The sequence below is a fragment of the Dama dama genome, chromosome 30 (genome assembly GCF_033118175.1).
Source record: "Dama dama isolate Ldn47 chromosome 30, ASM3311817v1, whole genome shotgun sequence".
In the NCBI taxonomy this organism is placed as follows: Eukaryota; Metazoa; Chordata; class Mammalia; order Artiodactyla; family Cervidae; genus Dama; species Dama dama.
The window spans coordinates 31,455,782-31,479,372 of NC_083710.1; the positions used below are offsets into that span (position 1 = coordinate 31,455,782).

Consider the following 23,591-nt stretch of genomic DNA (forward strand, 5'->3'; position numbering starts at 1 on the left):
ACTCCAAGAAATAAAATGACTTTTAAATGAACAAAACAAAGATTACGTTTTTAAATAGGTTTTATTTTTAGAGCAGTTTTAGACACACAGCAAAATTAAGCACAAAGTATTCGGAGTTCTCATCTACCACCTGTGGCCACATATGCACAGCCTCTGCCACCATTAACATCCCCACCCAAGTGATACCTTACAGCTGTGAACCTACACTGACACATCATTGTCACCCAGAGTCTGTAGTTTGCATAGGCTTCACTCTCCGTCTTATACATTTTATGGGTTTTGACAAATGTATAGTGTCATGTATCCACCATTATAGTATCATACGGAATATTTCATTGCTCTAACCATCCTCTACCCTTTCTGTCCATCCTGTGATTCCCCTCTCCCTCCTCACCAATAGTAACCACTGATCTTTTTACTGTCCCTATAACGACTGATCTTTTTACTGTTTTGCCTCTTTCAGAATGCCATATAGTTGGAATCATATAGTATGTAGCCTTTCAGATTGGCTTCTCTCACTTAGTAATATGCATTTAAGGTTCCTCCATGTCTCTTTATGGGCTGATGGCTCGTTTCTTTAGCGCTGAATAACATCCCATTGTCTGGATGTACCACAGTTTATCGGTTCACCTACTGAAGAACCTCTTGGTCACTTCCAAGTCTTGGCAATTATGAATAAAGCTGCTATTAACATCCCTGTGCAGTAGCACCTCACACCCACTGCTATTGTGGACATGTTGGCTGCAAAAGTTTGGCCACATTGTTTTATATTTTAAGTGTATGTGTCCTTTAGAAATACAATATTTGTCTTTATGGATTAAAAAATAATTCCTGTGCAAGTTTTTGTGTGCAATAAGTTTTCAACTCTTTGAGTAAACAGCTAGGAGTATAACTACTGGAATATATAGTAAGAAGATGTTTAGTTTTATAAGAAACTGCCAAACTGTCTTCCAAAGGGGTTGTACCATTTTGCACTCCCACCAGCAATGAATGAGAGTTTCTGTCATTCCTCGTCCTGGCCTGCATTTGGTAATACCAATGTTTTAGAATGTTGTTGTTCTAATAAGTATGTTATGGTATCTCACAGTTGTTTTAATTTGCAATTTTGTAATGATATATGATGTGGAACATTTTTTATAATTTGTGACCCGTGTATCTTGTTTTGGTGAGGTATCCCAATTTTTGTCTGTTTTTTTAAATTGGATTGTTTTATTATTTTGATTTTAAGTTGTTTTTTGTATTTTTTAGATAACAGTCCTTTATCAGATGTGATTTTTATGAATATTTTCTTCACACCTATGGCATATCCTTTCATACATTGGACAGTGTCTTTCACAGAGTAGAAGTTTTTAATTTAATGAAATCCAATTTGTCAAGTATTTATTTCATAGATTATGCCTTTGATGTTGTATCTAGGAAGTCATCACTAAACCTAAGGTCTTTTAGATATTCTCCTATGACATCTTCTGGGAGTGTTACAGTTTTGTGCTTACATTTAGATCTGTGATCCATTTTGAGTTAATTTATGTGATGGGTATAAGATCTGTGTCTAGACTGACTTTTTTTTGCATGTGGATGTACAGTTTTTTCAACATTGTTTGTTGAAAACCTATCTCTTCTCCATTGTGTTGCCTTTACTCCTTTGTCAAAGATTAGTTAGCTATATTTGTGTGGGTCTATTTCTGGGCTCTGTATTCTATTCCACTGATGATTTGTCTCTTCTTTCACCACTATCATACTGTCTTGATTACTATAGCTTTAAAAGTTGGGTAGTGTCAATTCTCCAACGTTGTTCTTCTACTTCAGTATTGTGTTGGTTCGTCTGCAAGCTTTTTTCAAAATACTGCAAATCTCAAAAAAAATTTCCTATTTGTTTTTTCATTTGGCTCCACCAGATCTTAGTTGCAGCATGGAGGATCTTTAGTTGCGACATGTGGGATCTCGTTCCCTAACCAGGGATCGAACCTGGGCCCCCTGCATTGGAAACATGGAGTCTTAGCCTCTGGACCACCAGGAAAGTCCCTCCAGTGTATTTATTGACCAAAAAAAAATGTGTGTTTGAATGAACCCACACTGTTCAAACCTATGCTGCCCAAAGATCAACTGTACATAATGCACCTCAGATAACACTTTTAGCTCTTAGGTAGAGACCTTCACACATTTGGAACTGGCTATCAGGTACAGGAGCAAAGGACCTGAGGGAAGATAGCTTCAGACGAGGTGATCAGCTTCTAGTCCATAACTGCCTGTCACAGTTGACACTGATGAATGTCTAATAAGTGGGTAAACTGGAGATGGCTGACTTTAAGTAAATATCACAATAAGAAGCTGACAAAAAGAACTATTTCAATGTGAAGCATTAGTGAAACCAGTTTAACAGGCTCTCTGTCTCCTGCCTCTAAGTAAAAGATGAGAAGGGGCTGAGTACGACCAAGAAGAGGCAAAATCCACAGACATTGTGGCAGTCTAATTAACAGGAAGATGACTCTGTTATCTAGCTTGGGGGACTTACTGGTGATGCTGTTAATCAAGACAAGACTTTAAACAGGAAAAACAGGTTTTGAAGAGAATACAGTGAGTTCAGTTTTCATAGGTGAGTATGAAGGGCCAGGAGGACTCCACTGATGAATGAGACTAGTGAGTAGCTGAAAAATGTAGCTCTGGAGCTCAGGTGGGGTGTCCAGGCTAGAGAAAGGAGATAACCATCATCAGAATCTAGTTTAAGAGCTGATATCTCTTTATTCCTATGCAGAGTAAAAAGAACCCAGATGATGTGGTGGATGTTACAGTCATACACATGATAAAGGGTTAGCTTTGAAAAAGAGTATAAACATCTTGGGCTTCCCTGGTGGTGCAGTGGCTAAGACTCCATGCTCCCAATGCTGGGAACCTAGATTCACTCCCTAGTCAGGGAACTAGATCCCTCATGCTATGACTGAGTTTGCATGACATACAGTCAAATAAATAAAGAAAAATATTTTTTAAAAAGAATATGAACATTTCATATGATGAAGGAAAGAAATGTTAAAAGAATTAATGACTTAAGCTGTATTTTCTCACTGGCAATGGTCTGTTGAGGAATTGTGATATTTTTCATGATCTGAGAATGAATGCCAACAGAGAGAAAAAATGAAATAAATGCTGGTTAGCAATTTGAGGAGCCCAGCTGAGGGAGAATTTCAAAATGTAAGCATTGCTATGTACTAGTCATCACAGACCGCTAAAACAAAATACCACAGACTGGGTGCCTAAACAACAGAAGTTTATTTTCTCACAGTTCTGGAGGCTGGGAAGTCCAAGATCAAGGTGCCAGTGAGGTTTGGTTTCTGGTGAGGACTCTCTTCCTAGCTTGCAGACAGCCACCTTCTTGCCATGTCCTCCCATGGCTGATTGAGAGAGAGGGAGGGGGTGTTCTGGTGTCTCATCCTTTGTTCAGTCACCAAGTCATGTCCGACTTTTTGCAACCCCATGGACTGAAGCACGCCAGGCTTCAGTCCCTCACCATCTCCCAAAGTTTGCCCAAGTTCATGTCCATTGAATCAGTCTCTTCCTTTACAGATATTAATTCTATTGGATTAAGGCTCTACCTATGACTTCATTTAACCTTAATCACTTCTTATTCCAAATACAATCACATTGGGGTTTAGGGCTTCAAACTGTGAGTTTGGGGAGGACACAATTCAGTTTGTGGCATATATAATTCAGCACTATAATGTGAGTTCTTTTCCCATTTATACACAAGAGCAGGAGAGAAGAGAGATGGTTGAGTTGATCCAAATTTGGGGATTAGCAGGATAGACTGGAGAGAAAGTCAAAGTGGCAGATGAAATGAGGGGCTGGTGAAAATATGGCTTAAAATTACTTCCCATGGGTTCCAAGAATGATGAAAGGGAAGCAGCAAGGATTGGTAAGCTTCATGGAAGGTCCTCTCAGGTCTGGAGGCTGGAGAACAAAAGGGAACCCTTTATCATGTACCATCTCTGGGTAGTGTCCTTTCTGGGGATGTGATTGGTTGTTTCTGCACTTTCAGCTTCACTGGCAACCAATGAGAATCATCAAACTGGAAAGATTTAGGTTCATTAGTGATAGCAATGATCACATTTTTCTTTCTTTTTAGACGACTAAATACATTGAACAAGTGTGCCTCAATGAAACTTGATGTGAACTTCCAAAGGAAAAAGGTAGGTATAACTTACTACACCCTACTAAGACCATGTCTGTACCAGCAGGACAAGCTGCATTCACAGATTAAAAACAACATGAACGTAACCAAAATTCTGAAATGACTGACCGTCTATGTGTTTATTCTCCAAATATCTCGTCTTATCATAAGCATCATGAATAAGCCTGATAGGAACCTAGGCTAACATCTGTTTCACTTTGCTTTAGTTTTGATCAGAGGGTTTGCATACAAACATAAAATGCCTTGTTTGTGATCATCTTTCAGAAGTTTGTTTAGTTGTAAATGTCCACTCCATATTAGACTCAAGTTCTCCAGTGATTTGTAGATTAAGAGAATGAAGAACAGAATCTATGGGGCGGGTCATGCCAGGTGTCTTCTGCTTCATTCTTTCCTATGGCATTTTGTTTCAAGTGCAGTTCAGGATGTGTTTATTGTCAGGCCGGTTCATTTCATCGTTGTTGAGCAGGTGGAGGGAGAGGGCAACAACAGGATTCAGAACTCGCCCATCTCTCCATTCTCACCCCTGGCCCTTTTCTCTAGTCATAGGGGACGTCGTTCAGTTTCCTAGTCACTACACTTCCTCTCTCTTACAGGACTTTGCAGGCATTTTTCTCTCTGTAGGTGTAAGGCTGGCAATTTCAGTTCTGAAACAAAGCTATACTTTATTGAGCACTTACTGTTTTCCACAAGCTATGTTATGGTATTTCATACATTGTGGCAGAGGGTCTCTGTTTTCTAGAGAAGGAAAATAAAACCTGAACTGGCTAAGTCCCTTGCCTGTGATCTATTAGATGGTGGAGGAGCAGGGTTTCAACTTCAGGTGTGTCTGACTCCAAAACTGAGGCCCATAACCACTGTGCTGAAAGACCTCTCTTTCTCACTGAATTGATCCTTTTAGGAAACTCAGAACTAAAATCGTTAGCTACTTTTTTCATTTCACATCTTCAGTATGTAACAAGTCAAGCCTCACTATATTTTGAAGAAGCAGAGAAAACATCTCTGAGTTGTAAGAAAGTGTTCTTTATTCTGGTCTACACAGAGAAGTCATTACAACCCATGGATTTTAAGTCACTCCCGAGTAAGCAAATCTTTAAAAATAACTTTAGCCTGACTTTCTGCTCTAAAATAGCACCCAAAAAGAAGCGCAAATGAATTTTGGTTGACCTCACCTTCAAAACAATTTGGAGTTTGAGCTAGGAACCAAAGATTCAAGCTAAGGAGGTAAAATGGTGAAAAACAATATCCAGAGAATATATTAAAACATGGGCAATTTGTCCGGGTCAAAGAAAATGAAAAATGTGGGAATAAACGTCCCAACAGCTGTCTGGCTGAATAGAGCCCTTGAGAAGTACATACACGGAAGCAGGAAGGTCAGATGTTGTTTTGGTTGTAACACATGGTTCTTATTAAACCAAGCGCAGCCACGCCTGTGTGGCTGGTCTGTTCGGCTGCCAGTGCAGATCCTTAGCTGCCATGTATCACAAACACAAATGCCAAAAACTGACGACACGATATGTTTTCAACCAAGTGGTATGATTGAATTCTTCCCTTATCACCAGCATTTCAAAACCCACACGTGGGACAGGCTTGAATAACATGCATTAGGCCATGTTACCTTCACAGAAGCTCCTCTGTAAATTGGTCCCTTCGGCATTCTGACGTTCTTAATTTATGCCTTACGTTGGCTATGGTGGTATATACCCTTACAGTCCCTACTTAGCTGTGGGCCCCATGGATGCAGGCACTTGGATAAAACAGGGCTTTCCACATTGTTAGGTAGGGACTCGTGGCCTGAATTTTGAAATAAATAAATCCAGTGAGTGGTCTCCACCCACTCGTGAATCTTAGTCGTGACGTGCATTGGGGGCTGTGGTCTAAGCAACTACATAGGAGACCCTGATGGTGGCACGTGTCCCTGTGATCTGCTCCTTACACAAGTCACAGACCAGTCCTTTGTTGTTGTTCAGTCTCTCAGTTGTGTCCAACTCTCCATGGCACCATGGACTGCAGCACACCAGGCTTCCGTGTCCTTCATTATCTCCTGTAGTTTGCTCAATCCCACGTCCATTGAGTCAGTGATACCATCCGATCAACTCAACCTCTGTCACCCCCTTCTCCTTTTGCCTTCAGTCTTTCCCAGCATGAGGGTCTTTTCCAATGAGTTGGCTCTCGCATCAAGTGGCCAGAGTATTGGAGCTTCAGCCAATCTTTTATTTTACTGCAATAAAACACTAAATGCAGACTAGGACCAGGCTAAATGATCAAAAGCAGAAAGTGAAACTTGAGAGCCAAGCACCACAGGGGCTTCAACCAACTGTGGAATTAGTTTGTTTGGCAGAAGGGAAAAAAAGACAGTAGCGTTTCCTCTGGGTTTGTCCCTATTTTAATCAATCCAAGAAACAGAAACACAATGCTCACCTCTAATCTGCAGAGGCCCAGACATGTTTAATTCCCCAGAATGTCATCCCCAAATGGCTTCACCACCTGGGAACATGGTCATGCTTCTCCCTCCAGGGCCCCAGAAGGCTGTGTGTGCTTCTTAGAACTCTGTGGTGTGGTGAGCAGGTGCCACACCCGGTACCACTGCTCATCACTAACCGCACGTCACAGATGCAGAGATTGAAGGACAGGGAAGCGGAGTAACTTGCCCAGAGCCACTCAGAAATGGCACAGGCAGGATCTGAACCCAGCTGTTCTGCCCTTCCTGGCCCTTGAGAGAGATTCAGAAATGTATTGTCATGAGCTTCTGGCCCTTGGCCTAAGACCCAGAAGGGCTTCCTCAGCAATATATACAATTAGGTATTTTTATTGTTGTTTTAGAAGAGGGATATTTCTTGCTTTTTGTACTCAAGTCCACAATTTATTTAATGTCTTCATGGAAATTTACCTTTGGATCTCTCGTGGTTAAAAGAGCCATGAATTTCATTGCTCTGCTTTGAATTTGGTTCTCACCTGATTTTGTTTAATTCTGAAGAGTTTGGTGGGTTGACCCAAGATAGGGGAAAAAAAAAAACAAAACAAAATCCACAAATAGATGACAATGGTGAAGCCTCATTCATACTTAGTTAGGCATGCACTTTCCTTGTACATCAAATGCCACTCACTCGTAAAGCACCAGGACAACTGAAATCGCACCTTGCCACTTTGCAGAAGAGAAAAGCAGCCCTCTAAAGATTCAAGATTACTTTCCCCATGAGAAGCAGGTAGAGTGTCCTCAATCTTGGCCATGCATCTCACTGAAAGACTTACTAAACCCCTGCATTTCTGAGAGCCTGAGGACCCAGCCATTGCCCACGTCTGGCCTCAGGCTCCTCCCCTTGCAATGCTGCAAGTGGCAGGGCCGTGCTTCTGAACAGGAGGGCTCAGACACTCAGCTCCAGTCAACGCTAATGGGAGATACACGTCTAAATTTCCATGTACCTGTGGAGTAGCCACCTCTTACATCTGTGGGCTCGTATGGGCTCCTGTTTCCAGTGTAAAGAGATGGTCAGATTTTGTTTAAAAAAGACAAAATCCTTCCCTTTGCAGTGTCTGTTTTTGGCATTTGTCTCTGAAGCATATATAATTTCAGTTACGAATGTTCTCACTTTTTTAGAAAAAGCCAAAAGAAGTTTGAAGTTTCCTCTAAATTAAAAACAACCAAGGCACATGCAAAGCTACTCTTGCTCAGAAAACGGTTTCTTCATTATGACCTACAGAATTCATACTTGCTTTATGATGACACTGAAATCCCCTCATTACAGTCAGTGTTAATGTGATGTGGGTTCTGTTCAAAGTTAAAGTCAGAGACTGAAGACTCCAATAAGGATCTCTGCTAAGTGAGGAAAGTATGAGATGCTTACACAGGACTCCTACCTAAGATTTCCTGAGGGAAGACGAGTGGCTTCAAAAGAAGGTCCTGGTTAAAGTCATAGTTTTAATAAAGCTCTCTGAAATCATGACCCCAAGGTGGAAAGCAACAAAGAAACCATGACTAATTGCCACGTTGCAGCCAGCACCTCCTAGCCTGGATGCCGTGGGCATTTCAGAGGAGCTGCAGCTGTTGTCAGGGGGCCTGGTCTGAGCCTCCGCCTGCACCCTCCCCCCCATTGCCTTTCATAACCTCAAATGTCCCACTAAATAAGACACCACCTGGCAGCTCCAAACAGCAGAGTCAAATGAGAGAAGTTACATTTCATTCCATCATTCCCTTGGTGGAGAGTAGTACATCTTACATTGAAGAGTGTTATGTGTGAATATCCTCGAACCTGGATCTTTGAGTGAGAGGAGCTCTTCGCTCATCTTTTCCAACCTCCTATCCAGCACAGGATTTACTTTCAGAGCATCCAACAATTCACTCAGCCTCTGTTTATAAGCATCTAGACTTGAGTTCATTAAAATGCAAGGCAATTTATTTTTTCCTAAGTACTGGAAGTCTTCCATATAATAAGCTAAAAGTTGACTTGATGTAAACGTGCCCGTCTGATTCCAACTCGTCTCTCTGGAGAGGCACAGAATACAGATTTCTTCTTTGTCTAGACCAGAGCTCAGCAAGCTACTGCTCCTGCTTTGGTAAAGAAAGTTGTACTGGAATAAAGCCACACACATTCTTTTGGCTGCAAAGGCAGAGTTGAGTAGCTGTAGTGTTCTAATATTTACTATCTGGCCCTTTACAGAAACTTTTCTAACCTCCGTTCAATCTAGAACAAAGTTTCTTAAACTGTCTACAATGAATGATCAGTTTTTTAAAAAATTCCCAGCCTGCCACTGACCAAGATACTTTTGTAAAATTCATTACAAAACAATTATTAGAAACATGAATGATATTAGAAATATGAATGATACAATCATTAGATAATCTCTAATGATTGTACTAGAGAAAATACAAGACTAAATGTTTTATTAGACTTTGAAGATACAAAATTGCATTCCAATAAATATAACTGAAACAAATATACCAGGAAAGAATTACAAAAATTGTTCATATTTTTACTAAAAGTGTACACTTAGGCAATTAATATGAAGAATCATGATTGCATTTGCAACTTTTTTTCTGTTGTTCAGCTGTCAGAACTAAACAAAAAGTTTACTTTGAAATATCAATTCCACATATTAAATGTCTATACAACATTTCAGTCAAACACTATGACTATGAGTATTCCCGATGGTGAGTTTTGTTATCTAATTTAGGTTTGATTGACAGAAACCACTCACAGGGGGAAATGTGTATCTCAAATACTTCTTTGTTTTAATACTAACCATCATAAAGAAGCCAGTTCCACAGAATACGTTGAGTGGGTCTTACCTGACGGTCCAGTGGTTAAGCCTCTGCCTTCCAAATTGGGGGGTTCAGGCTCAATCCCTGGTCAAGAAGCTAAGATCCCACATGCTTTGCAGCTAAAAAAAACCAAAACATAAAACAAAAACAATACTGTAACAAATTCAATACTGACTTTTAAAATGATACACATTAAAAAAAAATAAAAATAAAGAGGTTTTTAAAGTAATTTTTAAAAGTTTTGGCTATTCTTTTTTACTTTTAACAAAACAAAGTGATGCTATATTGTCAAAATTCATCTCTAATCCACAGTCACCAGCTAGTTTCTACAATAGTCTTTCTGTAAAACAGTGAATCCTGTACGTTATACACTTTGGGTTATGCTGGATAAACTGATCTTGAAATGTCACATGTAACATGGACCTTGTGAGCCCAGCACACAAGCTGGTCTCAACCCTGTTTAGTAAGACAAGTCCAGTGATCATGAACTTGGATAGCACAGCCATGCCAAATGGTGACAAATGGTTTTAGTACTTACTCTCAGTGTCTGAACTCACCTCACTTAAGACTGGTCAGGGGACTGTCAGCCCCTTGACCACACTTTGAGTTGTACTGTCCTCGAGTTCCTTTTTTCTAAACCAAACCATTAGTCCTTTCAATCATCCTTCACAGAAGGTTGTGATGTCTAGATCACTGGCCAACCTGATTACTCTACTCTAGAAATATATCCCATTCCAAGGGCCCCTTAGTCTGTGGCCCGTTGTTCCTAATATATGTTACCGGTGCAGAATACAATGGGGCTGCACCTCCCAAGTATTGAGATCCATGCTTTCGGGCAAATATCCTAAGGTGAATGTCTTGGTTTGGTTACCACATTACATGGTTAACTCACATTAAGCCTAAATCTGCTACAATTCTCAAGACTATTGATAGGAACAAAGACTGTTCCATCCCACACATCCTGTAATAGATTTGTAAAGTTAAGTTCTTCGTGTTTAACTTCACGAAATTTCATCTTATTAACAGGCCATCCTTCAATTCTGTTAAGATCATTATGCATCTCAAATCAGTATTCTCTAACAACAATAATTAGTTTCATCTTGCACTTTAAGGTTTATCTGGAATTTTCACATATACTCTCATTTGATTCTATTGGCAAACCATGCCAGATGTGGGTTGTTATCATTTCCATTTTACAGCTGAGAAAATTGAGTCTCAAAGTGAGTGCCTTGCTTAAGATGGCTTAGTGAGACCTGAATGGATGGGATGGGGGCGGGGTGGAAGGGAGGTCCAGAAGTGAGAAGAGAGACGTGTACTTACAGCCGATTCTCTTCATTGCACAGCAGGAACTAACACAACACTGTAAAGCAGTCGTCCTCCAATTAAAAATAAACAACAGCAAAAAGAGCACCTAGTGAATAATCTGTGCCATCTTCACAGTTTAAAAACATGGATCCTTCTGACTCATTCAACTTATTCTTAAAATGGACACGGCCTGGAGGCGTCCTGCGTCATTTGCTTTCAGTCTTTCCATCACCCTCTCTGGTGGAGTTACTCAACCAGCTACTCACAAAACGCTCTGTAGCCTCCAGCAGTTTGGCGTCTTGGCCTTTTGTGAGTTCCTGGCTGAAATCCAGACACACATGTCCCTAGTATTTCCCTGGTTTACTAAATTGCTGAGATAAGAGAATAAAGTTAGTTTGGTGTGTCTTTTTATCATAAAAACATCTGACTCCTAGAGGTTTCCATTTTGCATTTCTAAATAATCACAAACTATTTGTGTCTAGCCTCAAAAAAAAAAAAAAAAAAAAAGATGAAATCTGATCATCTCCTAAAGAGTACACCTTACATTTATTATTGGAGAGTCTGCTATGTCCCTGACCATCTGCTGGTCCCTGAGTATATAAAAAACTAAAACTGTCGTGTTTTTCATGCTGTGAATCAAGGCCCATTGGTAGATTATCAGATGAATCTAATGGGTTGCAAACAACATTTTAAAAAAATGAAATGAACTAAACTAGAATATAAAATATCAGAGGATAAAGATAACTGTGATAGCATAAATTTATGTATTTATTTATTTAGCTTTAGTGTAATTTATATATGTGCCTTGAGTTGTGCTGGAATTTTTCTTTTTTATGAGCAGCTAACATGTATTGAGCACTTAGTATGTTCCATATACTGTTATCAGTGCTGTTTTACTTCCTTTTTTCCTTCCTCAGTTTTATTGAGACATAATTGACATATAGCACTGTATCAGTTTAAAGTGTGCAGCGTGATTTGACTGACATACATCATGACTACCACAGTAAGTTTAGTGAATATCAATCATCCCAGAGATACAATGCTAAAGAATAGAGAAAAAAAAAAAAAAATGTTTTCCTTGTGATGAGAACTCTTAGAACTTACTCACTTAACAACTTACATATATAACATACACGGACATTATATCTATGGTGTTTTACCTTGCATCTCTAGTACCCATTTATAACTTAAAAAATGTATTTCTTATTGTATGTCACTATCAGTAGTTTCAAAGATCCTGCACCAGTGGGAAAAAACAGACACAGAATCATGTCCGTACCCTCTGGACGTACTCTGATAATTGCACACTAAAGAAGATAGGTATCTTTTCCTTTTTTCTCTGTTTTATTTTTATTTTTTATTGCTTTGATTTTTGTTTGTTTTGATTCAAGCCATCTAAATACTGCAAAATTTCCTTGAACTGTTTGCCTTTTTCCCCAGGAGTTTACCACTTTTTCACATGCTTCAGTTGGGTTGTAAATATCTCTTTTTGCCCAGAGCCAGTATAATAAGCTCTTAGAGCCCAGCAGACAGGAGCAGGCTTTCCATCCCTAGCCCACAGTGCCCGGCTTGGCATCTTTTCTAAACCAACATAAAGAAGTCCTTCTCCAACTAGTATGTGGTTTGCTAGCATCAGTAACCAAGTTTGGGATTGCTTTAGAGAGCTCATTGGAGCCAACACTAAATGCTGTAGTTTCTATTTTAAAAATCTGTATTTTCTTTAAAAGCATATCCTTCTTTTGCCTTCTCAGAAACTGTTTGCTAAAAGGTTTTTTTCAGAATGTTTACTTAATATCAACTTCTCCTAGCTTCCTGAAATATGACATGAAAATCCAATAAACTCAACCTTCAAACTGTCACAGTACCTGACATTTAAATAGCCCTTAGATGTCAGGGTTTATTGTATCCATCACAGGGAAAGAGGAGGTAGAAAATGCTATGAAGAAAGGATATTTTTGAGTCTTCATCCTAGAGTCTTGCCCTTTTTCCATTTGTGCAACTTTTTAAGCTCTTTCGCCAAAGTTTTATGCAACTTTCTTAAAACTCAAAGCTAATTTCCCACCATGCTGCCACCGCTATGAAATTCTCTGTGATTGCCATGGTTTTCTGCTTTCTTCCGCCTTATACTTGAAAGTTCAAATTTGTTATGTAGTCTAATCCCTGTGAACCTAGATTTTCAGGGAATAAGAATGGGAGGATCCCACATTCACTGACTGAGCATCTGTTTATTTTTCCTTGAAGACAATATATTGCGATGTCCAGAGGAGTTAAGGTAGCTGCCAGATATATAGAAAGATGGATAAGATCTTACACGGACAGGAAGCACAGATGCAGCTGAACAAACATGAGAAAATAACAAATAAGCCAAAATACCCCTCAATGAAGGATTAGTCAGTGCGTTATTTCATGTAATCCCCGAAGCAAACCTATGATGCAGAACCGATTTTCAGTCCCATTTTATAAATGCCATTTTATAAATGATAGAAATGCACTTTGGAGAGAGTAAGCAACTTTCAGACAGTCACCTAAGTCTAACTGGTACTGCTTGCACTGGCAACCAGGTCTTAGAACCGGATGCCAAGGTAAAGTGAAATAACACTTAGTCCAATTAATATATATATACACACATAGAGAGAAAGAGAGCAGTCACTCTCCGCTCGGCATTGGGGAGGATAATAAATATGAATATGACACAGAAACGCAGGCCCTGGACCTGATGAGTTTATCTGTAACAGTTGAGAGTAGGTGCATGGGACATGAGATTAAGATAGCATTATAATAAATGTTACAATAAAGATCTAAATGCTACAGGAGCACAGTGGAAGCATAGTCACTGCCTTGGGGCTGTCAGGAATGTGTCAAAGAGACCCATGAAGCTGAGTACCCAAGAATGGTCAGGGACCAGGGAAGGACAGGGGACCATATAAACCTTTTAGGCTCTTAATCCCGTCACAGAGCTGGGTATTGGACCTAGTTGCAGGTCAGGGAGCAGAATGCAGGAAGATGGGGAGGAAGCATTAAAATAAGAAAAGCACATTGGGGTCAGGTTGAAAGAGCTTCAGGTTGAAAGTCAGGTTGAAAATGCCATACCCAGACTTCAGAGAGCTAAGGGGAACGAAAAGTGTCTAAACTGGGAAACCCTGTGATTGCACTTGGATTACACTGTGGAAAGTCGTTTAGATGGAGAGGATGTTGGCCCGGTTTTTACGTAATAACCCAGCCAGAGGTGCCAAGGGCCCACACTGGGGAATGAGAGTGAAGATATGAACGAGGGAGCGGGTTTGAGAACCATGTCAGAGTCGGGTCTTGGTAATACACATAATGAAGAGGAGGAAGGAATGGATGATCCAGTTCATCTGGAAAGGAAATTATTTATATGTCTGTGCTGGGCCGGGCCCAGGGATTTGCAAAGATAAACAAAGCCATTTCTGGATTCAGGGAACCCAGACTCTTCTGTCTCAGGGGCTACAAATTCAGGCAGAACCCAGACGTAAGAGAAATGTGTGAGGTGTATGACAGGGCAAAATGGTGGGGCCATAGCACCCAGATACCCATGTCCCAGGAAGGAACTCGGATCCAGGGCTGATTAAAAACAAGAAGGCTGGCCTGGTGGTGCTGGCTGGGATGGGACCTTCCTCCACCAGGAATCTCTAGAATGGCTCCCAAATTTCCACTTCCAGGAATTTGGAGATAATTTGGCTGTTAACTTGCATGGGAACATATGCTAAGAATCAAGTCTGGGAGACTAAGGAGTATTGGCTTTGAGATCTAGTGACTCTGAGGCTCAGAAGAGGAAAGCTAGAAATATGGTCCTAGGGCTCCATAAAGAGATGGAAAGAAGTAAGTGCCTTCTATGGTAAGATTAAGTTTCTACTCAAAAAGGGAGAATTGCAGGTGTTTTATATTTAGCCTGTCTAGCCAGATGGTAATTACATCCTCTATAATCGGTCCATGAAGCTTCTTATAGAGGAGGGAAGGAAAACTGAAGGGAAGAGCGCTGGACGGGTTGGGAAGGGATCTTCCAGCTACTGGGAAGGAAGAGGGCATCCAGGACAATAAAGATGGGGGAGGGACCAACAAAAGGGTCCACCCGTGAGAGGGAGGGAAGGAGGAGGCGGGGGTGCCGTGCCCACGCTCCCTGGACTGCCCTCTCCACCCCTGCCACCCTTACATTAGCATCCTGCTGCTGTTTTCCAGGGTGACGACTCCGATGAGGAAGATCTCTGCATCAGCAACAAATGGACTTTCCAAAGAACCAGCCGCCGGTGGTCTCGCGTGGACGACCTCCACACACTGTTTCCTGGAGGAGACAGAAATGGGTTGTCGGGAGACATTAGGATGAGAAACACGACCAGCAGTGAAAGCGTCCTCACGGATCTGAGCGAGCCTGAGGTCTGCTCCATTCACAGCGAAAGCAGCGGCGGGAGCGACGGCCGCAGCCAGCTGGGCGGGCACGGCGCCAGCCAGGAGGCCTTCGAGGGCCCCGGGCAGTACTGCGCCGACGGCCCGGTCATGCTGGACGCCGCGCTGGTGGGCAACAGCCTCCTGCCGTCCCCCAAAGACGGGCTCCAGCACCCTTTGCATCCAAAGAATGAGAAGCCCAGCCGGGCCAGGGCCAAGTCGTTCCTGAAACGCATGGAAACGCTGCGAGGGAAAGGCACACAGGGGAGGCACAAGGGGCGGACCGGGGGCCTGGTGATCAGCGGTCCAGTGCTGCAGCAGGAGCCCGAGTCCTTCAAGGCCATGCAGTGCGTCCAGATCCCAAACGGACACCTCCAGAACTCGCCCTCCGCCACCGGCAGTGCCGGGCTTCCTGGCCCCGCCAAGTGGGGTGCTGAGAGCAGCCCCTCGGAGAACAGCAGCAGTGGGGGGAGCACGCCTGGCCTGAAGGAGCGGAGGGGCCAGGAGGCCCACAAGCGCGGGGGCATGTACCTCGAAGACCTGGACGTGCTTTCGGGGACAGCGCTGCGGGACTCGGGGGACAGAAACCACCACGCGCACGAGTTTCACTCCCAAGAGAACTTGGTGGTACACATCCCCAAGGACCACAAGCCAGGAACCTTCCCCAAGGCGCTCTCTATCGAAAGCCTCTCGCCAACAGACAACAGCCACGGGGCGAACTGGAGGACCGGGAGCATCTCCCTGGGCAGACAGCCCAGCCCGGGGGCCAGAGAGCCCAGGCTCATGGGGTCCTGCCACAGGGCGAGTCGGGTCAGCATCTATGACAACGTCCCCGGCTCCCACCTGTACGCCAGCACCGGGGACCTTCTGGACTTGGAGAAGGATGACCTCTTCCCTCACCTGGATGACATCCTCCATCACGTCAGTGGGCTCCAGGAGGTAGTGGATGACTGGTCCAGAAACATGTTACCCGAACCACAGACACACAGCGCCGGAGAGGCTGGCTTCTCCCCCTTCCCTTCTCCCAATCAGATCACCTTGGATTTCGAAGGCAACTCTGTCTCCGAAGGTCGGACCACACCCAGTGACGTGGAAAGAGACAGAGCGTCTCTTACTGAGTCAGAGGCCGCTGGGGTCAGAGAAAGGAGGGACTCGGGAGTAGGGGCCTCTCTGACCAGGCCAAACAGGTTGGTGGCATGGCTTTGTGAAATGTGGTTTAAATCCATTTCATCATAATTATGGTCTGTTTACTTAACAAACATTTATAGAGTACCTTCTAAATGTTTAACACTGGTCTAAGCGATGTATGCGGTTGGGAATTATTTGAACAGTAGTATGTCTTTTGTGCAGATTGAATCCATGTTAACTCACATTTGTTTCTCCCAGTGTTTACCCTTTAATTCAATCTTGGTTTTATGCACAAAAAAAAAAAAAAAAAAAAATTGAGCTTCTTATGTGCAAAGCACTGATGACAAGGCCCATTACCTGTGCACAGGCTCTTCCCATGACCTTGCCAAGCATCTCTTTTGCCAAATCTTAAATTTTTAAAAAGTTCTATGAGAAATTTCTGAGATCTAAGGTGTATACAGTACTTCATATGTTTATTTTGACTTTAAAATGCAGATTACAAAGCACATAAAAGCTGTTTTACTATGACCATTTCACAAGCACCTTAGATAAATGGCCCTGGAAGGGGGAAACCAGTAGGGTCTCTCCTGAGGCAGTGATGTCTCTCGGGCTCACTGCTGTGTGGTCACATCAGGAGAGCTTCATCTGCACCTGTCACAAGTCAGAGTGTGGAGTCAGGACGGCAGTGTGACGGTACTCTCCAGCTCCCACATGTGTGTGCTCTCCATCTCCGCCTCTGTCTATCTGAATGTCTCTCTCTCTCTCTTACACACACAGTCTCAGGTGCTTTCAACACTGTGGGAATGGATTTAGGAATAAACCAACACAAAAAATTTATTATATCACTTATTTAAGCCTCCTAACGGTGGCTCCAATGGTAAAGAAACTGCCAGCAATGCAGGAGACCTGGGTTCGATCCTTGGGTCAGGAAGCTTCCCTGGAGAAGGGAATGGCAACCCACTCCAGCATTCTGGCCTGGAGAATCCCAGGGACAGAGGAGCCTGGCGGGCTACAGTCCATGAGGGTTGCAGAGTTGGACACAACTGAGCAACTAACACCACCAATGAAACAGATAATGACTTCTTCCAAAGTAGTTTCTTCTGTTTGTTCTGTGCATTTTGTGTCTTTCTGCTCCATTTGCTCTGTGATTCTCTTGGCTCGGAAACTATTTTGATTAGCTACTTAAAAATGGGTAACATCCCATGTTTTCTAACAAACCCATCCCCTTTGTGACTGGCTTCTCTGATGGTCTTTCTGGTAAAGGCGACTCCGGTGGAACAGCTTCCAGCTCTCACACCAGCCGCAGCCATCTACGGCGTCACCCCACATCAGTGGACAGACAGCCGGCCAGCTGAACCTGCTCCAGCGCTTCTCGCTGCTCCGCCTCACGGCCATCATGGAGAAGCACTCCATGTCCAACAAGCACGGCTGGACGTGGTGCGTAGCCCATTTGCCTTGGAGGGGACCATTCATTCCAGGGCTCAGTGTGTGATGGCAAGCACTTCAGTGTTTGCTTTCTGAGTTCTGAGGAATCTGTTTGTTGCCTTCACTGCCAGTCTCCTGGAAAAAAAAGAAAATGCGCAGAGTTCTTCCTCAGTGTCTGCCTCTGGGCTGCCAAAGCCTGGATGAGATGTAGCCTGCAGGAAGCATTGCTTTATTTGTAGTTCTCTGTCAGTTTCCAGGGAAGGCAGTCAGGCTCCAAGTAAAGAGTGATCAGTTGTGAACAGGACATTAAAAATAAACTTGCCATAAAGTAATTCTGGCAGTTTGCAAAGAAAACGTCTGTTTCTTGTACCTCCTGGCCCAATGCAGAGCTCCACACTTAGAGCATTGCTTCATTCTGAGAACACCGAACTCTTCAAATACAGTTCCGCTCTTATTTCACTGGCTAATAAAAACAAGACTATGCAGTAAACCTTTGGAATAAGGAACTCAAAAGCACATGTTGGAACTTGAATGTAGACTGATTTTAGACAATTTGATGGATTTGGAAAAACATAAGATGTGCTGCTAATTGTCATATGTTATATATTATGCACAAAGAAGAATCGGCAGTGCTTTTATAAAATATAATAAGAAAGTTACAGATTGTGTGGTCAAATCAACATATGCTTGTATATTAAATTTTTCTTTATAAAGTACAACTGGGTCTAGAAAAGTAAGGGAAGATAGTAACATAATATTTTATCTTCTCTTCTTTCTCCCCCAACCCCAACCAAATTTCTTCTTCCTAATGTAGTTTTTAATTTTGTTTTGTTTTGTCTTATTGGGGACTTCAAAGTGTTTATCACTTAGAAGTGTGTCCATTACAGTTAAACTGGAATGTCAAGCACTTGATTTGAAAGCAGGGCCATAAATCCATTCTGCTAACGTGAATCACCCTGTCTAACAGTTATAGGCACAGGGCACACACAGTCCTTCCAATGTAATGTGAATAATCAAGGGAGAAATGTTGAATTCCCTGGCGCCTGTCAGATGTTCCAACAAAAGCTTGGCTTCCCTCTTGCTTTCACAGCCTCTCCCCGCAGTGTGCTCCACGAGGCGTGCATGACCTGGTTTCTGTGAATTCTAGGGCAGTTCCAAAGTTCATGAAGAGGATGAAAGTTCCTGATTATCGAGACAAGGTGGTCTTTGGCGTTCCCCTCATCGTTCACGTCCAGAGAACTGGGCAGCCCCTGCCACAGAGCATCCAGCAAGCGCTGAGGTATCTACGCAGCAACTGCCTCGATCAGGTAGGGTCGTCAGTCCCAGGCACAGGCCAGGCAGCACAGAGCGGCAGCCAGACCAGATCTGTCCAGGGTCAGACAAGACATGCCTCTCGGAAAGAAAAGGCACTGTCGTCTTTAGAGGTCACTGTTTAATTTGACCAGGTGACATCCTCGTCAAGGCACGCGACGATGTTTCCTCACTGGCAACTTGAAGGCCACCCTGGAGTGACTGCAGAAAGCTAACGTTGATCATTTGTACCTGTGATGGCTAATTTGTGATCCCCGGAAACTGGGAGTAAAGCTATCTACTGCATTTCCTTTTAATTACGGTCTCAATGCCACCATTGATTTCACAGCATTCTTTTATCTCTGTTTGTTTGTTTTTAAACTAGAATTAGGTGTTTATATCTCCCTTTATTAATTTTTTTGAAGCAGCACTGTAACTATTTATATTTTTTAATTTATTTATATATTTTTTAAATGTGCAAGTAAAATATGAAAATAATATCAGCTAAGTTAAATGTCCCTTCATCTTGTGGAGTTGATTAAAAAGCTCAAGGTGAACAAAATTTCTGGAGACCATTTTCCGTCTCCAGGACTGTGGGGGCCACCACAGTGGTGGACAATGAATGGCCCAGAGTGCAACCTAGTCTATGATTAACCAGGCCAGACCTTTGCTCCTCCGAATTAATACTCATTAGTTTCTCTATTAGACATTCTGTCCAAAATAAAAGCTGTGTTTCTGCTTGATCAATTGCAACCTTGAGTAGTGAGGCTATTTTCAGGCAACTATCCTATAATGGCTTCTATTCATCTTCCTCTTTAATACCATGTGAAGAATCTGTGCCAAACTAAGGTTATTTGCACTTTTCATTGATTTACCCTTGGCCTTAAGCTAAGTGGACAGGAATGAGCTAAGCTGCCCGAACTCATGAACCGATGTCGTCTCCACCCCAGTGCTGAGATCATACTTAGAATCAGGATGGTCTCTTGATGAATCAGATAGCAGTTTTCAATGGAAAAGAACAGGAGTAACTTCTGCATTCAGTGCCATCACTGACTGAACTCAATGCATTATTCCCTTTTCCCTTCCCACTCTTAATTTAGATAATACACACATCTACATTTTTTCATATTTAGATGTTACCATTAGGGTAAACGTGTTTGCTGTTACCCTTGTGGTGGTGATGGCTGCTTTGTTTGAGAAATGGCCTGGATGGTTTCCCTGTTATTTCTCAGAAAGAAAAGCAACAGACCACTTGTCTAAAACTAATAGCACTCATTTTTGGCAGATGCCCCAACATTAATTGATTTGTGAGTAGCATCCCAATAGAGCAATCCAATGAAGCTGATAGTTAAGCATTAGATTTTTTTTTTTAATTTTAGAACTTTTAACCAAAGGCACACATTAATCAAAAGTAGAAGGTCTATGGGTATTTTATTGAGAAAAATTTTTGGAGAGGTGAGCTCCAACATTTGCCCATACCCTGGGAATTCCATGGTGGCTCAGATGGGAAAGAGTCTGCCTGCAATGTGGTGCAGGAGACCCAGGTTCAATTCCAGGGTCAGGAAGATCCCCTGGAGAAGAAAATAGCTTCCCACTCCAGTATTCTTGCCTGGAAAATCCCATGGCCAGAGGAGCCTGGCAGGCTACAGTCCATGGGGTCGCAAAGGGTTGGAAACAACTGAGCGATTCCACTTTTCACTCTAATTAATCTCTTTTGCAGTTCTAAAAGCACTGCCACCATGCCCTTCAGCACAGGACTTTGAAGCTTCAACTGTACTTTTATTGGACTATTAGTGTAGACCCAGGATTGTATTATGTGGAGAGTAGCCTGCCATTCAGACACATTTTTCCAAACTTCTCAATTTTCATAAAGGTATATGAGACCCATCTTCCCTCTTGACTGATTCTCTTCGAGTCTTTGACTTTAGTGCTTATCAGCAAATGCACTATTAAGAGAAAACAGGGTTTGTTCTGGAATGCTTAAAGTAAATGCCGCAGTTCATCTACACTCTTCACTCAATAACTATAACCTTTCTTAAGTGCCCAGCATGTTTCAGGGATATTAGGTATCCTGCACTCACTGCCTCATTCAATCCCGTATCCACCCAGGGCAGGGTTAGCCCCCAGGTGGCAATGGTGGAGCCAACATTTGTTTGAAAATCTATCTCCAGGGTCCAAGTTTTTAACAAATGCATTTCACTACCACCCGTTAGAATTGCTTGTCCCCAGTGATTTTGGGGTGATGCCACCTCTGGCATTGAGGGACACTTTGAGAAGTGGCCCTAAACAACTCACTGATGGATTCAGTGTCAGGATTGTGTTGATGATGCTATTCGTTCTATCATGTGGTGTCTTCTCTGTAAGAACCAAAGAATTTTTCTTCCTCAGGCCCCAGCACCTGAAAGCATTGTTATTTTGGGGAAAACTGACCTGTCTATATTAGGTACAGCAGGCTCATTCAGCTGGATATGTTTTCCTCTCTACATTGGCTGCGAGAATTATTGAGGCCAAATGCACATTCTGCCTGTAGTTAATATATGTAACATGAGGGCATGCATGAATTTTGTGTGTGAACCTCATTCCTACTTCCTGCTCTCCTTTTCTATCTTTATTTTCCTATTGCTCTGATGGTCTCATCTATGATCCTTAATTTATAGATCACTATCAGTCACTTTGAATTCTTTCCTAAACAAGATTGGATACACACGCGGTGTAATATCACCACTCTACTCACCACATAGTCTTTATGTAGAACGGAAACCAGTCGTGCCCCCTGTAGACTCCAAATAAACATGTGTCACCAGCACTGCTGCTGTTATTGACGCCAGTCTCCTGTTTGAAGCAAAAGTCATTCACATGGAGAGAAGGAAAGTGGAACCAAATCCCCCTCAACCCTGGCTTATGCTTATTCCCTGTCTCCGTTTCAGGCCTGTAACTATTTTCTTTCTTTCTTTTTTAATCTGGACGACCACCACCCTGAAAAACAGTATGCTGGCAAAGCTTTATAAGAAAAAGGCTCATTTCGTGGACATGGATACTGACTGTAAATGTAAACACAATGAACAAGTCAACCCTTCTCTTGTCTCCGTCAAAAGAAAGAATCTGTCAGATGTCAAAGGGACTTTTGCCTTAGCCAGGCTCTCTCTTAGGAGGCACTCCGTGCCAGCAAGGACCCCCCACCTTCATCAGGAAAGGGTGTGGGGGGCACACAGAGGGCCCCCTCTGGCCCCTGCAGAGAAGGCAGGCAGCAACAGTAAGTGATAAGGGGGAAGTAGAGAAACATAATAAGAAAACCAGGCTCAGGAGGAAGACTCTCCTAGAGATTTAAGAGCCAATTCAAGCAAATAAAAGCCAGTGAATCAGAAAAGAAAGAGGGACCAAAGAACAAGGAAGGAGAACCCGCCAGATAAGTGTTCTTCCTTCACCAATAGCACCTCCTCTGAATCGAAGACTCAGGTCTACACAGGATCTTGAGACCCCAGCCCCACGACTGTGCAGGACCAAAGGGTCTAGGATACCCTTCCTCTGAAGCACGCTTGACTGACTTCTCTGCTCCTCCTTTTACGTGGTCCCCTCCAACCACCTTCTAGGGCTGTCCCAAGGCTCAGCCTCTCACCCCAGAGAGGGAGGCTGCCTCCCTGCTCCGCCCCTTCCCCTCAGGCTAAGCATTCTTTTTTTTTTTTTTTTTTTTTTTTATTATTATTTTTTTTTCCCAGTGGGTTTTGTCATACATTGATATGAATCAGCCATGGATTTACATGTATTCCCAATCCCGATCCCCCCTCCCACCTCCCTCTCCACCCGATTCCTCTGGGTCTTCCCAGTGCACCAGGCCCGAGCACTTGTCTCGTGCATCCCACCTGGGCTGGTGATCTGTTTCACCATAGATAGTATACATGCTGTTCTTTTCAAATATCCCACCCTCACATTCTCCCACAAAGTTCAAAAGTCTGTTCTGTGTTTCTGTGTCTCTTTTTCTGTTCTGCATATAGGGTTATCGTTATCACCTTTCTAAATTCCATATACATGTGTCAGTATGCTGTAATGTTCTTTATCTTTCTGGCTTACTTCACTCTGTATAATGGGCTCCAGCTTCATCCATCTCATTAGGACTGGTTCAAATGAATTCTTTTTAATGGCTGAGTAATATTCCATGGTGTATATGTACCACAGCTTCCTTATCCATTCATCTGCTGATGGGCATCTAGGTTGCTTCCATGTCCTGGCTATTATAAACAGTGCTGCGATGAACATTGGGGTGCACGTGTCTCTTTCAGATCTGGTTTCCTCAGTGTGTATGCCCAGAAGTGGGATTGCTGGGTCATATGGCAGTTCTATTTCCAGTTTTTTAAGAAATCTCCACACTGTTTTCCATAGCGGCTGTACTAGTTTGCATTCCCACCAACAGTGTAAGAGGGTTCCCTTTTCTCCACACCCTCTCCAGCATTTATTGCTTGTAGACTTTTGGATAGCAGCCATCCTGACTGGCGTGTAATGGTACCTCATTGTGGTTTTGATTTGCATTTCTCTGATAATGAGTGATGTTGAGCATCTTTTCATGTGTTTGTTAGCCATCTGTATGTCTTCTTTGGAGAAATGTCT

The 23,591-nt window shown here is 42.6% G+C and overlaps 1 protein-coding gene across 7 annotated transcripts in view; it reads left to right on the top strand.

The window, feature by feature from the left end:
* Nucleotides 1-23,591, top strand: part of STARD13 (StAR related lipid transfer domain containing 13) — a 224,781-nt gene that overhangs the window by 181,987 nt on the left and 19,203 nt on the right. For 5 of the 7 annotated variants that reach the window (XM_061133700.1, XM_061133699.1, XM_061133704.1 and 2 more), the window contains 4 exons: nt 4,118-4,181; nt 14,943-16,333; nt 17,538-17,711; nt 18,790-19,006. In XM_061133700.1, the coding sequence (XP_060989683.1) occupies nt 4,118-4,181; nt 14,943-16,333; nt 17,538-17,711; nt 18,790-19,006 (1,846 nt within the window). The remainder of the gene's footprint in view (nt 1-4,117; nt 4,182-14,942; nt 16,334-17,537; nt 17,712-18,789; nt 19,007-23,591) is intronic. The other 2 variants (XM_061133702.1, XM_061133701.1) reach the window with 1 other exon arrangement.